This window comes from Acomys minous (assembly GCF_964271855.1).
Source record: "Acomys minous genome assembly, chromosome: 16".
Lineage (NCBI taxonomy): Eukaryota > Metazoa > Chordata > Mammalia > Rodentia > Muridae > Acomys > Acomys minous.
The window spans coordinates 61289551-61306744 of NC_140498.1; the positions used below are offsets into that span (position 1 = coordinate 61289551).

The 17194-nt window shown below is 42.1% G+C and overlaps 2 protein-coding genes across 3 annotated transcripts in view; one reads left to right on the forward strand and one right to left on the reverse strand.

Moving 5' to 3' along the window:
* The window catches only part of LOC311586306 (uncharacterized protein), a gene marked incomplete at its 3' end in the record, with an annotated part of 120551 nt that overhangs the window by 63444 nt on the left and 39913 nt on the right, over positions 1-17194 (forward strand). The gene's annotated exons all lie outside the window — the stretch shown is intronic.
* Positions 1-17194, reverse strand: part of LOC311587550 (uncharacterized protein) — a 43185-nt gene that overhangs the window by 4965 nt on the left and 21026 nt on the right. The window contains exon 1 of one of the 2 annotated variants that reach the window (XM_084764509.1): positions 9564-9678. The exons of the other annotated variant lie outside the window; for it this stretch is intronic. Within the exon in view, the coding sequence (XP_084620635.1) occupies positions 9564-9566 (3 nt within the window). The 5' untranslated portion in view covers positions 9567-9678. Of the gene's footprint in view, positions 1-9563; positions 9679-17194 lie in introns of those variants that run through there. 2 annotated transcript variants of the gene reach the window in all.

The window sequence follows — 17194 nt, forward strand, 5'->3', positions numbered from 1 at the left end:
CTAGGAACAGCTATTTCCTTTCCACTTTACCTTACATTCAAATTCACTTTTTTACTTTGTTACTCTTTGAATTTGACTGAGGTTCAGATGCAGGACTTCCCACATATGAAATAGAGATGGCTGTGCTGCATATTAAGTGTGTAACATAATATTTAAACAAAGATATATGTGCCTTGAAAAAGAACCACAAACTGTTCTAGGAGATTGGAAAAGTCTTTAAAAACAAATTCCCCAGAGTAGTGCTCTGTCTGGCCCTAGGGAGCATGGGTGGAGTTGAGAAGGCACAATGTCCACAAATAATTTAAAATATCCAGGTGTGACTCTTAACAAGCAAGTGAAAGACTTGTATAATTATAATCCAAGGCTCTGATAAAAAAAGAAAAAGCTGAATATGATATCAGAAAGATCCCCCATGCTCGTGGTTGGTAGGAAGAAAGAAGTAGAAACTGCCATCTCACCTAAATCAATCAATAGTCTTAATGTAATTCCCATGAAAGTTACAACACAATACTTTGTAAACCTTGAAAGAGCAATCCTAACTTCATATCGAAGAAAAAAAAACTATCATAGTTAAAAAGATTCTCTGTATTAAAGCAACGTCTGGAGGTATCACCATCCCTGATCCCAAGCTGGATTACAGAGCAACAGTAATACAAAACCAACCAACCAACCAACCAAACAAACAAACAAACAAACACACACACATGGTATTGGCATTAAAAACAGACCAGCTGATTAATGGAACTGAATCAAAGACCCACAAATAATCCCATACACCTACTGACAATGATTTTTGATAAAGAAACAAAAACCGTACAATGGAAAAAACAAATCATCTTCGGCAAATGGTACTAGCCAATCTCGAAGTCTGCATGTAGTAGAAGACATGGAGATCTGTGTTTTTCACCTTTCAGAAAACTCAAGTCTGATTGGATCAACGACCTCAACATAAACTGGATAAAGTAAATCTAATAGAAGAGAAAGTGGGGAATAGCTTTAACTCATTGGTATAGGAGACAACTCTCTGAACATCACAGGCACTAAGATCAACAACGATAACTGGGCCCCCATACAACTGAAAAATCTCCTGGACGGCTAGGGGTACTGTCAATAGGACAAAATATCAGACAGCTGACTGGAAAAGACCTTCACCAATGCTATGTCTGACAGAGGGATAATATCCAAAATACAGAAAGAACCCAAGAAATTAGACACCAATAAATCAAATCATTCAAGTAATTAATGGGGATAAGAGCTAAACAGAGAATTCTTAACAGATGAATCTCTAATCTTCAAGAAGCTATTAAATAAATGTTCAACATCCTTAGTCATCAAGGAATTGCACATCAAAATGACTCTGATTTTCATCTTACACCTGTCAGAATGGCTAAGATCATGAACCTAAGTGACCGGAGACGATGGTGGGGAAGTGGAACAAGGGCAACATGCCTCCATTTCAGGTGGGAAAGACAACTTGTACAACCATGTTGGAAATCAATCTGGAGGTTTCTCAGAAAGTTGTGACTAGATATACCTAAACATCTTCATACCTCAACAGCTATACCACTCTTGGGCACATACACAAATTGTGCTCCACCATAACACAAGGACACTTGCTCAACTATGTTCATAGAAATTTAATTCACAATAGGCAGAAACAGGAAAAAACACAGATGTCTCTCAATTGAAGAATGGATAAAGAAAATGTGGTACAGTTACACAGTGGAATACTACTCAGCTAATAAAAAAACTTGAAAATTTAACAGGAAAATGGATGGGAGTAGAAAAGATGGATGGACCTAGAAAAGATCTTAATGAGTGAAGTAACACAGATCTAAAAGATGTCCATGGTGTGTACTTATATATAAGTGGATATTAACCATGGATATAGAATGGCCATGGTATAATCCACGGAACCAAAGAAGCCACGAAGATCTTAAGGGAGGATGTTTGATGTCCACTCAGAAGAGAAACTAAAATAGATAAAGAGAAGGAACTAGGTAGGAGAAGAGATGGGAGGTAACGGGGTGGGCATCAGCTGTGGGGAGAGTAGGGGAAGTGGGACCAGGAGAGAGAGGACATATATCAGTGGAAGGGTATAAAGGTAACTTTTATTCTCCTGGCTCAATCATTGTCTGGGAGGCTTGCTACCTCCTCTAGTCCTGGAAACTTCGACCCTCAGTATAATCTAACCTAGGCCTAGAATGTTTTCAGCCTCTGAGACATACTACGTAATGAGCTCACCCTTACTTGTCCTTTCTGAGCTCTGGGCTGCCTGATTCAAATCAGCTATTCTGGCCCAAACTCCTCTACCAGCTTATTTATTTGTTTGTTTGTTTGTTTATTTATTTATTTTTAACAGATGACAACTCACTCTGTAGACCAAGCTGGCCTTGAACTCAAAAGATCTGCATGCCTCTGCCTCTGAGTGCTGGGATTAAAAGCATGCACCAGTACACCTGGATAAAATTGATGGTTTCTAAGGACTTAAGCAAAGGGAAAATTAAAATGATAGAATTGTGGATTTCTATTTTGGATGATGGTAAAGTTAGGAAACTAAATAGTATTCACAGTTATACAATATTATAAATATTACATATCAGATAATATAATTTTATGTATTGAATATTAAAAATTATGAATAATGCACCTCAAAGTGCCAGAGAAAGTTACTAGTATCTCATACCCCTGAGTCTAAGGCATGACCTAGCCTACTCATACTGTAGCAATGACCAATGAGGAGTCTGATAACATCTTCTCACATCAACATACATTGCCACAAACCCATTTTATAAGGCAGAAGATGATACCTGTGAGACTATGCAGTTCCTCAAAGAGACAGGGAGAGATTTCACCATATCAAAGGGCTATATTTGCTTTATGTTTCTGATATAGACTTTTTAAACATTTTCCAGTAGATGAGGATTCTTTTTTAAAATATATTTCATTAATTTATTCATATTACATCTCAATTGTTATCCCATCCCTTGTATCCTCCCGTTACCCCCTAGCTGATTTATTCAAACTAGATTCTCTCAGCCAGGATTTGCTCTGCTTAGCCTCAAACTAATTTAGCAATCTGCTCCAATCTTCTGGATTCTTCTCATTTTCTGCTTTATTCTCTGCAACCCATCTCACTATTACTGTCCTGGTAAAACTGCTTCCTCTCTCTGTACAAATGCCTCTTAAGTAGCTTCCCTGGGCTCTCTCTAGTGGGAGTTGGCCATTTCCTATTCTACCAAATCTTCTCTGATTCATCAGCTCTTCTTCCACACAATCATATCACTATCAAGCCTCGGTGCTGCTTCCTTCCTTATTTTAACTTAACCTTCAATTAGGATTAAAGGACTATGTCACCATGCCTGGATCTAAGCTTCTCTTTCCTTGATGCTTGCTGTACAACAGGCTGTGTTTAAATTCAAATGTGTTTGCCTCTGTCTCCTGGATTAAAGGCATGTTTTGTATTACAACTGGATCACACAGACATAGAACACCTTTGGATGTGATCTCTTTCCTGCTGGGTTACATACACCTAAGATAGTCTTTGCATGTGATCTCTTAGGAGACCAGCCATCTTCTGAATTAACATTCTTCTGCAGAAGGGGGCATCCCTAGGAAAGGAAGACTCCTTGAAATCTATGGGGGTGACTCTAGCTGAGACCTGTAGCATCAGGGGTTAAGAGCCTGAAGTTGCCAATTACTATAGCCAGTTGGGACTTCCACTGGAGGGAAGGGGACACAAAACCACCCTTAAAGCCATCGACCCAAAATTTACCTTGCCTATTAATATTAAAGAGATAAAGTTGGATCAGAGATTGAAGAATTGCCAAACAAATAACTTCCTGCTCAACATAACACCTACCCAAAAGAGAAAGAGCCAATCTCTGACACTATTAATGATAGTCAGCTATACTTGCAGACAGGTTCCTAGGATGAGTGTTTTCTGAGAGTCTTCCTCCAGCAGCTGATGGAAACAGATGCAGAGACCCAGAGCCAAACCATAGGCAGAGAGCAGGGAATTTGGGGGAAGGTTGGGAGAAAAGATAGAGGGATCCTCAGCAGTTGAGGACACCAGAGAAAACCTAAAGTCAACTATCTTGAGTCCATGGGGACTCACAGAAACTGAACCATAACCAAAGAGCATACATAGGCTGAGCCTAGATCCCCTATATATATAAGATGGGCAGTTTGGTTAACATGAGGGTCCCCTAACAATGGGAATAGGAGCCGTCTTGACTATGCTGTTTGACTTTGGAACCCTTTTTACCTATCTGCACTGCCTCCTTAGGCATCAGCGGGAAAGGATGTTCTTATTCCTGCTGCAACGTGAGATGCCAGGGGAGGTTGATAGCACTTGTGGGCCTCCCCTTCACTGAGGAGAAGGAGGGCTCCTTGGGGAAAGGGGGAATGATGGTGGGACTGGGAGTAGAGGAGGGACAGGTCAGGCTGTAAAGTAACTTAATTGATTAGTTCATTAATTAAAAAGAAGGCTAGCAAAATAGCTTAACATTGAATACTAACTGCTTCTACTATATCCTATGTGACTTAGGGGCAGGTCTATAGTCTGGGACCCATGACAGCATGAGAAGGCAGCTAAACAGTTTCAAACACAGCACAGTAGAAACAAAAACATAAAATGGGTTGAGTCTACAGACACTCAAATCCCTTCCCCAAAAAGACTTCTACGTAAACTCCTAGTACAAAAGCTCCCCTAAGATAGCCAAAAAAAGGGAGATAAGTGTTTAAAGATATGACATTACCCAGAGTCTTTCTGATTTGACAAATTATATTCTGATATTGGTCATTATTGACTCACAGTGAAACTGCATTTTAATCAACTTCAATGATCCTAACGGTCTGCAACAGGTCATACACTATTAAAGAGAACAAAGACGCTTCTGACACTCCAGAAAATCTTTTCATAGCTATATTTTCTAAAATCTGGAAACAGGTTATATCTTTACAATATACAATGGCACAGAATAAACCTTCCCATTCCAATTGAGAGGAAGGTACATATAGTGAGGCAAGATTGGATGGAGACAAAAAAAAAAAAATCCAGCAACTCAAACACCAAGTACCCTAGCTTTGTCTCAGATACATGGGGCTTCAGTTTCACAGGGTATAGATGGCCCTATGACTGCAATTTCTCATTCATCACTCAGTTTTGTTACTGTAACTCAGTATATGCATCTCTCCATGATATATTTCTCAGAGCTTAGGTATCTCAACATCTTATGGTCTCAAAATGCACCCTGGGCTACATATCCAAAGCCTGATAAAATGAAATCTCATAGTTTCTTTAGTGGGGCACTATCTTGCAAAACATAAATAGCTGGAGCAACGCTGAACTGAAATCACAGAGACAGAATACATGACCTTGAATTGTGCATCATTCTTGTTTTAAAAACCAGTGCAATGGGGACTGGAGCGATGGCTCAGAGGTTAAGAACACTGGTTGTTCTTCCAAGGTCCTGGGTTCAATTCTCAGCAACCAAATCCCTTCCTCTCTTTCAGGATTTGACTGCCATATAAAGCTACCTAGTTCTATTTTTTCCCTAAACCCACAGAGTGCATTTCCTTCTGCCCCACTTTTTGCTTTTTTAGATGGTTCTTTCAGTTCACAGTCCAACATTGTGTAAGGTTACAATAGAAACTCAACCTAGAAAATTATAGCAAAAACTATGGACAAACATTGTTCCCTGGCTTGCTTGCTTACTTGAGCACTCTTGTTTGCAGCCTGATCTCTTTTCGAACCAAAGCACACTTGATAAGGAATACTGCAACCCTAGTGGAAGAGCCCCCTACATCTATCATCAATCAATATAATCTCTCACAGACATAGCAATCAGCCATTCTGATGAGGGCATGCCTCATCATTAACATTTTTACCTGCTTTAATTGGCTTATCTGCAGCTGAAACCTTCTTAAGCCTACTAGCCTGCTAGCTTGGGCCTCTTGGGGTTCAGGAATAGGCCACACTGACCACGTGGACACCAAACTCATGTCAGAGATAGTTTACTAACCATTTAACAAAGGCTCACTGTTCAAGAACAAAGTATGGGTTTGAAAAAGGACACTCTCAGCCGGGCGTGGTGGCGCACGCCTTTAATCCCAGCACTCGGGAGGCAGAGGCGGGCGGATCGCTGTGAGTTCCAGGCCAGCCTGGTCTACAAAGTGAGTCCAGGACAGCCAAGGCTACACAGAGAAACCTTGTCTCGAAAAACCAAAAAAAAAAAAAAAAAAAAAAAAAAAAAAAAAAGGACACTCTGACCCAGACCATTCACAGGGTAATTTAAAAGGATAATCAGGAAGAATCAATTTTATTTCAGGTATATTGTATCCTACCCAGGCAAGAAGAATTAATTCTATTCCTGCTACATTGTGCCTAGGTGGATAGACAAAGCATTTTAAACTGTTTCTCGATGTGATATAAGGTAGGGGATATTGGGGATGTGCTATTGCCCTACTCTTCTCCTGAGAAAGAAACAATGCAGGGTAATATTGCTTAACTCCAACAGAACACACATTTATCTTTAACTCAAGCAGAACAAGCATTTATCATCTGTTGTCACTGACTCATGGTATTGTTTGGTGCTTCCTATTGGACTGGATTTCTGGTATCCTGCCAAGGAAGTATAGAATTGCCTCAAGGAACTGCTTCTCAACTAGTTCACACCCACTTTTTCTATCAACCTTCTTTCTCCTCTACCTCTGGTTGGTAGATTAAAAGGAAGATAAAGGGATTTAGGAACCCTAAATAAAGTAGGTTTTGAAAAATCTAAACCTACAATAGAGGTGGCACTGGAGCTCACAGAGTAGCTCCAGTTGAACAAATCTCTTAACCAGTGAGTTCCCTGTCAGCAGCAACTACAACTGATGCTTTGGGTGCTGCTGCCTTTTCCATGGCTTCAGCTTCTCAGTTTCTCCAGGAGTGTGATCGCTCATCCCAGCACTGTGGAGATTTAGCCACAGCAGCTCTGCAGCCCTGGGGTGTTGCTGTCTGGAGGTGTGGAGAGGCCAACACCACAAGCTGAAGATCTGAGAACCCTTCTCATGGACACACGCAGGTGGCACCCATGTGAGCAGAAGATGTAAAAAGGGGGTACCCAGGGAATGATGTAGGGGGATTCCAGGGCCAAAACTTGAAACAGCCCTGCCTGGCTGCTGGAGATCCTCAGAAGGGGACCTGGCAACTTTCTTGCAAAGTACACAAAGTTCACAAAAAGAGTCCATGGCAGAGAAGGGTTTACCAGTTGCTTGATTCTGCATGAATATAGAAAACGGCTTCAGCTAACTGATATGAAAATGTTTACACACAGATCTGGTCTGTTTCCATTCACATGCTGGGAAATGACATCATCACTCACTTTTCCCCAATCAGGTCTTTCTTCATGGTATTGGCTCTTGCAGCTGACTGTCCTAAACATTAGTCTGTGAGCTAGTTAGGACCTGTTCTGCGTCACCCTGCAGTGTAAACATAAACTGTGCATCCTGTTCTGTTCTGAAGACAGAAGCCAGGATCCACATGAACATCTTTATTCCTGATATGGAAATGGACAATTCACAAATTGAGTAAAATGAGTTATTTCAAAACTCTGCTGTGGTACACTCCTTTAATTAAAGAACTTAGAAAGTTTAGTCAAGAAGAAAGCAAGGCCATTTCTCTGGGAAACAGACAGCTGTTAAGGCCCCCCTGAGTTAGCATAGCTTTACTTGAAAGACTTTTCTCCAAGACATTAGATGCAGCTGTACTAGAGTTAATATGCCTTGTCACACAGACATCATAATACAAACAAATAAAAAATTACTAATAAAAATAATCCCTGTATCCGGGCGTGGTGGCACACGCCTTTAATCCCAGCACTCGGGAGGCAGAGGCAGGTGGATCACTGTGAGATCGAGGCCAGCCTGGACTACAAAGTGAGTCCAGGACAGTCAAGGCTACACAGAGAAATCCTGTCTCGAAAAAAACAAAAAAAAAAAAAAAAAAAAAATCACTGTAATGACAGCTAAAAACAGATTTTGTATTCTACATGCTGCTGCCATTAAATTTCTTTAAATTTAGTCTGCAGGTTATGTTTTGAACAATTTAAATATGGACTGACCACAGCAAGCCTAGCCACTTAAGACATGTACCCAGCAATGATAGAGAGAGAAGCATTTCTTAAGGGCACCAGTGCTTCCAAACATCAGTGAACGAGTCCTAAGTGGAAGGTCCCAGAGGATTAAAAAGAAAGGAGAAGTAGAAGATAGAAAGTACAAAAGCTGAGGTGAGGAGGTTTTGGACAAGTTATGTCTCATGTCTAGTAAGGTTTTTAAGAATAGCATCTTGTATACCGCTCACAGGGAGAAATGAATTAAAAGGGAGATGTTTATGAAGTCAAGTGAAGCTTCATACAATGAGACAAACTCGAGAGGAGAGAGAGGATCTTACACCTAAATGTTAAATGCTAAGGGCAGAACTTGCAGAAGATCCTACAGAAAATAAGGCTTTCCAAGGTTGGCATCCTTCCTAGAGCATTTCTATACACCAGCCCAAGCTCCAAAAGAATTGCCCAAATGCAGCCCCACAGGAAGTTATTTAGTGGCCAGGGCCAGGGCCAGGGTCAGGTCCAAGAAGGCACTAGGGTCAGATAGGACCCCAAAGTTGGCCGCATCTGGCCTCTGCTTACCACACAGCCCCAGGGAGGACCCACCACACCAGCTCCTGCTGCTCACCTTTCTGATGCTCCCCATTGGGGATGTTCAGTTGGCATCTGCAGTTGCCCTCTGCCTCCCCTAAATGCTCTGTTACATCCCACTTCTTTCTCCAAGCCTGCCCCCTGCAAGGAAAGCCTCTGCACATTCATAGCATTCATTCCCTGAGATGCTCCCACACCCTCCCCTGGGGGCAAGGGCTTCCCTAGTACAGCAGGTGGCAGATACTTCATCTTCCTTCACCTGCAATCCTTGTTGCCATACATGGGGGGTGGGGTGTGATTTCTTCTGGCTTTGTCCCCTGAGGCTACTGAACTAGCCCAGGAATTTCAGTTCCCAAGTAAACTTGCCCTTTTTACATTCTATCTGGCTTCCACTGGCTTATTCCACATGTGGAGATAACCCATCAGCCCACAGTGATCCTGAGCTCACCAGGTTGTCATTTTGGACCTTGCCTGAGCTTCCCTCACAGCACTCAGCAGCAGTGCTCAAAGCACATCACACAGAACCATTAAAGAAAGCTCAGCTAAAGAGCTGTACCTGTACATGGCAGCCCGAAGAAAATGTCTCATCTTCATACTGGCTGGTCCACCTGGAGGCTCTGATTGGCCTGCGAGTCTCGAGTGACATGAGCACCTCCCTTAGAATTACAGTGTCCTGAAGGGAAACAGCACAATAATTCATGGCCCAGGCTTCCTGTCGAGGGCCATACATTTCCAGATCTGCAGAGATTGGCATTTCAGTAGCACGTGTGCATATTCTCCAATAGCCTACTGGTCTGTCTTCCCACACAGCCCCACCACTCCAGCTAGCTCTCCACAGCAGCCTGCTCCTCCCATTCTGTGCAGTGACCCTCCACTCACCATGTCGGGACTTCGGAACTTGCTTTAGCTTCTCTCACAACACCCAGCAGCAGAGGACAGAGCACACCACGAGGAACCACCCAAGTCTGCACAGTCACAAAGCTGACTCTCCAGCAAGACTACCGGAAGAACCCGCCTCCCCATCTGACCTGGGGCGTGTCTCTAGCTGGAGGACGTGAATGGCCACTACGTCTTGAGTGACATATACACTTCTCCAGGTTAGCATGCTCTGGAGGGGCACAGAATCATGGTTACTGGCCCAAGCTTCCTACCCACGGCCAAACGTTTTCCAGAGCTGTAGAGACTTGCATTTCAGTAGCACTGTCCTCCAATGGCCTCAACATCTGTCTTCCCAACTAACCCGGGGAGGACACACTGCTTGTGCTTCCTCAGCACAGCCTCCTGCTCCTCCCCTCTATGGACAGTGACCCTGTGTCATAAACATTTAAGGGACACTAGCAGGTGCCCAGAGTAGATAAGATAATGACGTCAGCCATATGCTGAACGAGCGTGATAAGAGTGATGTAGAAAGCTAGATTAACAGAAACGTGTGAATTAGAAATGATAAGGTTAATTTAAGTATAAAAACCCTGAGAAGAAGCAGCCAGTTATCTCGCCTTAACCATGACTGCCTAAACACGGCCAGTTTGTGAATGAGATCCACCGATGCAGACACGGACCTAACCTCTGACAGTCTGAAACCGGAAGCCAGAAACCACATAACTTCGGACTAGCACCGAGCGGTCAAGCAAACAACGTCACGGCTCCGAACCTGACGAGCTGGACACGACTCTTCGATCAGGTCTTATACCCTTATGCTATGAAATGTTAGATGCCACTCCTATTAGGATTAAGATAGTGTTAAATATAAGATTGAAATGGAATGGTATTGGTGGTTTGCACTAGAGGTGGCCACCATAGCTTTAGTGTGGTGTTGTTTTTGCATTGCTTTCTTACTGGAACACCCAGTGAGTTTCAATAAACGCCTTTGCTCCACTATCACTAACGTGTCACAGACTGAGTCTCTTCGGGATCCTGAGTGCGGAGTGCTCAGTGCTCGCGACACCCTGACCTCAACAAGTCACACACCCAGTAGCCACTTCCCCTGCTTCCTCCGCTATCTAGGTGGGTAACTTGAAGAGCCCATTTCTCAACTTGCAGTGGAGTTATCCATATGTCCCACTGGTAAGAGCAATGTTAGGAGAAAAGACTTTAATTTTGTGTCTTCAGGCTGGGTACAGGCAAACTACTGCTTCTTTTTACCAGGGAGTTATGAGACAACCCTGGGAGAACAGCAGGAAACAGATGACAAACACTGGGAAACACTGTTGTTAGCCTACGACTCTGGCTGAGTAGGAAAGTGAAAAACAATTGCACAGCTATGCTAGTCAAGGTTCTCTAGGTGAATGGAACTGATAGAAGGAATCTTTCTTTGATCCCAGGTGTTTTTCATATCTATCATGTGAAAGGTAGCTGTACACAGCATGAAGCCACAAAAGCAAAACTTTTGTTTACTAAACTCTCTCCTTAATTTTGAATATTTGGGTACCCTTTCAGTTGTGGCACAGATTGAATACTCCGCTCCAAGTTGAAGGATAGGCTTTGCAAGCTATGCACCCTGATTCCAGGAAGAAGGGAAGTGCCTGAACACGGTGAAGGGAGAACAGACAGGTACAGCAGTTGTGATCTGGTCAGCTCAGGGTGGCTGCCCAGTAGGGGCCTGGCAGTCATGGCACACACCTTTAATCCCAATGCTCAGGAGGCAGGGACAGGGGATCACTGTGAGTTCCAGGCCAGCATGGTCTACAAAGTGAGTTCAGGACAGCCAAGGCTACACAGAGAAACACTGTCTTAAAAATAAAACAAACAAAGAAAGAAACAAAGTAACTCATTTGAGTAATGTAATCAACTGACCATTTCAGTAACATGTGGAGCACAGCTTCTGCTTTCAGAGCAGACCAGAAGGTCTGCAGTAAATGCCCAGTGAAACGGAGTAGACAATAGCTAGATCACAGACTAGGTTTTGAGACTCAGCTACAGGCAGAAGTCCCCATTGTGAAGAAGGACCTGATTCTAGCTGGGTGTGTGAATTTGTAACTTGCCAGCTTTATTAATTCATGCAGGTGAATAAAAGCTGATTGGATGTTTGGTTACAATTTGGTTAGGTTAGCTTGAGTAAGTGAATATTGCAATTTCACTTAAGGGGCCATTGACTGTAGCTGTGTGTGTCAGGTTAAGGATTTCAGCAGCTAACAGTGCTCATAGGGGCAAGGTCAATCCCTGTCTTATTAATGCCATTCCCTCTACCAGAGAAGTTTCTGCTCTTTTACAAAGTCAATCTACCTATGTGTTTTCCAAATTATATTTATCTTTTTTTTTTTTGGTTTTCGAGACAGGGTTTCTCTGTGTAGCCTTGGCTGATCTGGACTCACTTTGTAGTCCAGGCTGGCCTCGAACTCACAGCGATTCACCTGCCTCTGCCTCTCGAGTGCTGGGATTAAAGGCGTGCACCACCACCGCCCGGCTTATCTTTCTAAAAAGTCAATTGATTGTGTTTTTACAATTCACTTTTCTATGTATCACTGCTCTAATCTTTTATTTGTTTCTGCTCATGCCAATCTTTTCCAATAATTAAAATACTCATTCTTTTTCTCAGAGGCTTTCATATTTATTTCTGCTTAGAGCATCAGCACCTGTAGATCACCCTTTCTTCATGCTGTGTAGTTAAGATTTTTTTGAGCACCTAACCCTCTGATTCCCACTGCCTGGAAGGCGGTCCTTCACTTCCTTACAGGCAAGGCCCTAACTAGGAAATCAGGAGAAAGGGGCACAAGTGAATAATTGTTCTCTATCCTTCTTGGATTTGCGGGGGGAGTTACAAATAAAGGAGACCTGTGTAAGAATTGTTTTCCATGACCAACTTTTAAGTGATGTAGTCACAGCACAGACATGGATGGGGAGGAAGAAAAGTGAGAGGTTTACTCATTTGACAGTAATTGGTATTAGCAATGAGTAGTCAGGTATTCAGTTTAAGATGATCAGTAAATGTCCAACTATCCATTTTTGGAGGGTCACAGACCAAGGCAATCAAGAATATGCATGAGGAAATGAACTCATTTCTAAAAACCAAATTTCTGAAGTTTGTTTAGTTCTATCAACGCAGAATAAATGCGCACACTAGTCTAGCTCTACCTGACAAGAATGTTATTTTTCCTGTTTGAAAAAAATGGGAGTAAATCTTGGTGTGCTCTACTACATATGTTTAGTCTCTGAATTATTTTGGACCATACAACCTGTTCCAAATTTTAAAATAATGATTTAGATTATCCTGAAGTTACTTCAACCTTTTCATTTCTCCCTACAGTTAAGTCTTAAACCCTGAGACAAAGGTCTGGGTGCCTATTTAACAAAATAAATAAATAAATAAATAAATAAATAAAGAAAGAAAGAAAGAAAGAAAGAAAGAAACCTGGCTGTCAGGTTCTCCTAGCATCACTGTCCCTACTTACTGCAAGGTAATGGTTGGCATACCCCACCCTCTAGCCTAGTGTTGGGCTGCCCTTCTCCTAGCTTCCCTTCCTTATGTAGTCCAATCATTGGGGTTACCTGGTGCTTTTCCTCTATCATTTACAACCCTGACTTCTAGGTCTTCCTCACAATCATCCCCTCCCTCATTTCTTCATATGACTCATGGGCATGTACACTATGGAGACCCTCCCATGACCCCCTCCCCCTTGCTGGTGTCTCGGGCTCGTATCTATAAATATCTTATTCCACCCTGCATAGGAACAGCTATCTCCTTTCCACTTTACCTTACATTCAAATTCACTTTTTTGCTTTGTTACTCTTTGAATTTGACTGAGATTCAGATGCAGGACTTCCCAGCTATAACATAGCAATGGCTGTAATGCATATTGAGTGTGTAACATCATATGTAAACAAAGGTGTATGTGCCTTGAAAAAGAAACAAGAAGTGTTCTGGGAGATTGGAAAATTCTTTAAAAACTAACTCCCCAGAGTACTGCTCTGTCTGGCCCTAGGGAGCAAGGGTGGAGCTGGGAAGGCTCCAACTGTCTGAGGTATTTGACCTCTGATCCCCCAGTAGAGGAACTGCTTCCTTCCGAAGGCCAAGATGGAGTTTCCTAGCTAATGAGGGACTCTGGGCAGGTTTAGGAAAGAGGAGCCTGACAGGAAGGTAGCTTACATGTTTTTTCCAGGATTCTTCTCTGATGCAGCTGTAGGGAACTGTGAGGAATACCACATGCCACGCCATGGCGACTGTGAAGGCAGCTGCCCCATGGCCAGGAGGAGAAAGTCTACTGGTATGTCACAGTCTGAGCTGCTGGGACTGAGATGGAGTGTGGCTCACACTGTGAATGTGTTGGTCTCTGTGGTGATCTGGGCGGAGGTCTTTGGCTTCTGAATTTCCTGAGTGTGGATTCCCTTTAGATGCCTCAGCTTTGAAGCCCAAGCAATGGAAAGCTGTGGAGCTTATACTATCACTCTCTAGGGTACACATACAGGCATTGGTTTCCATGTGCAGTAGGAAGACAGACTAGAAAACTGAAGGTCTAGTTTCTAGAAGTACTGAACCTGACATTCTACAGTCAATTTTTGTGTCAATTGTATAAATAGTGTAGATACTGATAGAAAGTAATTGATGAGGATTATGCTTCATCAATACTTATTTTTCTGATACCACCAGCCACAATGGTATGATTCACGGAAATTCAGTTTCAGGGTACAAATGGACTTTCTGAGAAGCAGAGGGTTCTCAGCTGCACAGTACATAGACAGGGCAGATTTCACACCTTGTGACATAATACATCTGGCAGGAAGCAGAAATAAATTATTCTACAACATTGTTTTTTTTGTGGGATTCAGTGGGGCTGAATTTGTCTGCAACCACAAGGGGGCATGAGGGGCTGTAGGGCCACAAAACTACCTTTCTGCTCACATTTTGAGAGAGCTCTAGAGCATGGAGCCTCTCTGCAAGAAAGATTAGTAGTAGCTAGAAGGCAGAAATAGAACAGTTTAGGGGTAACAGTGCTTTTCATAGTGAAGTCTGTGTTTGTTACACATACAATCATAGTTAACTTGGTCAAGGTCACACTTTCCCTGGTGGAATTTCCTTAGGTATTTTGATGAAAACTTAAATATAAATTTAAACTTATGTATTTGGCATTTTATCTCCATTCCCTCATTTTTTTTCCCCACAAATATTGATTGTGCAATGTTTGTGGTAAGTTCAGGAGTCACATTGTACCAACGTTTATACTATTTCCTCACAGTTCCATAGAAAATTATGAGTTTTCTCATATCATATAGCTTTGGAATCAAGTTTCCTGTGATGAATTGTTAGGAACTTTGTTTGGATCCTATTTAATTTTTGCTGGAAATTGAACATTTCTCTCTCTCTCTCTCCTTTCTTTTTCTTTTTCTTTTTCTTTTTCTTTTTTTTTTTTTTTGACATCACATCTTTCAAACAGTGTTGTATACCATGGTGTACAAGGGTAAATGATATTCTACTATAGCAAGTCTGTCAACTGGGAACACGAGGAATATAATGCACAAAGACATAGAAAGTGGACTTCTGTGTAACCTTAGTGACCCACAGTTCATGGACATGGCCACATAAAAGCTAATGCACCAGATATGACTTGCCTGAGAAGACAAAAGAGAAAATAGAGCATGGTCCAGAACTGAACAATAAATCTGAATGTGACAGAGGTCGGTGAAGCATACAAAATGAACTCTTAAAGCAGTGGATTAGGATTTTACACAGATAGCAAGAAAAAGTAGTTAAAACCATGTTGTATTCTTGTCATTGATATAAACTTGTACACAGTTAGTGTAGTAATTCTGATGCCTTTGGACATATTACCTACACACACTCAACTACGTTACCACAAAAAAGAAAGTAAACTGTGTTCTCCACACACTCTCATTCTAGCCATGTTTCTGTGTGTTTACAGTTGGAGACATAGAGAAAGTTGTTTTCCAACCCTAGCAACTCAGTACTTTCTGAGATGGCTTCAGGGATGTTCTATACTTTCTGAGAAAAACCACACCCTCATACCTGTCCCGAACACCTGACAGCACGTGATATGGCAAGCTGAGCTCTTGCCTCCTCAGGGATAAAATAACTAGTAACCAATCATTTTAAAGGGCATTCTTAAGAACCAATCATGGTCCACCAACTCTGCTGAACTGCCAATTCTGCTCCTGTAAGGGTATGAAAGACCCAAGCTTTGCTTATTCGGGGTCTCCATCAATAGAGCTTGGAAGACCCCATCATGATAGATCAATAAAGCATCCCTTGCTGTTTGCCTCAGACTGTACTCTCATGTCTCACTGGGCTCTGGGAAGTAGGACCTAGCCTCCAGGTCTTACACAGTACACAGAATTCATTACTAAGTTTCTTTTAATTTATATATTTGCTTCACATTGTGATTGTAGCCCCCTCCCTCCTCTCCTCCCATACCCTCTCTTCCACCCTTTTCCCTCTATCCCTTCAGAAAAGGCCTAGTGCGCATGTGAGCGTGCACATGCGCTCTCACACCCATACCACCACTACAAGTCTCATCAGAACTGAACCCTCACACAACCCCTGAGGTAGGGCAAGGCAGTCTGGCTAGAGAACATTGATTGAAAGTGTACAACACAGTCTATGTCCTAGACAGCACCTACTCAAGTAATTAGTGGACCAATATGATGATCACACTGCCTATGGGTTACATATGTGCAGGGGTCTAGGTCCAGTCCATGTATGCTCTTTGGTTGGTGCTTCCATCTCTGCAAGTCCACATGGATCTAGGCTAGTTGGCTCTGCTGGTCTCCTTGCAGCATTCTTGGATTCTCATAAAATGACAGAATTGCTATGGATACCTGCAATCTTCTGAGGACAGTTTCCGTGCACTTTAGTTTAAGAGGTATCAGAATTCTCATGTTCATTGCAGTTATATTCATGGAGACCTAAATGCTCATTTGTTGAAGACAAGCTAGGTGCCCCAGCAGGACATTGTGGTAAATTAAGAGAATAGCAATGCTAAAAACAAAACAAAACAAAACAAAAACTAAAAAAAGCTGGGCATGGTGGCGCACACCTTCAATCCCAGCAATTAGGAGGCAGAGACAGGTGGATGGCTGTGAGTTCAAGGTCAGCCTGGTCTACAAAGTGAGTCCGGGGCAGTCAAGGTTACACAGAGAAACCCTGTTGAAAAACCCATTAAAAAACAAAACAAAACAAAATAAGACAATAGCAATACTTAAAGGATTATACACACTTGTAAAGGGCTTTCATAGTTGGTGCAGTATTATCAACAGCATGTCGTTACTGTTGAAGTGTTGTGGACCTACTCCTTTGTCCGATTTGATATAGTTCTAGTCTTATGAAAGCAAACTCTTCCAAGCTGCTCAGACTGGCTGGAGATGCAGGTCAGTAGTTACTCACATAGAAATCTTACCTGTAGTCTTGTTATATACTAGTTTAGTTATTTGCAGGAAAAGCTTTATTTAGTCTCTTGTATACATTTTGAAGGTTAAGAAGATTGTGCATAGCTAGAAACAAACAATGTTTGTCTATTTACATAAACTGAGATAAATTGTTCAGTATACATACATAGATAGAC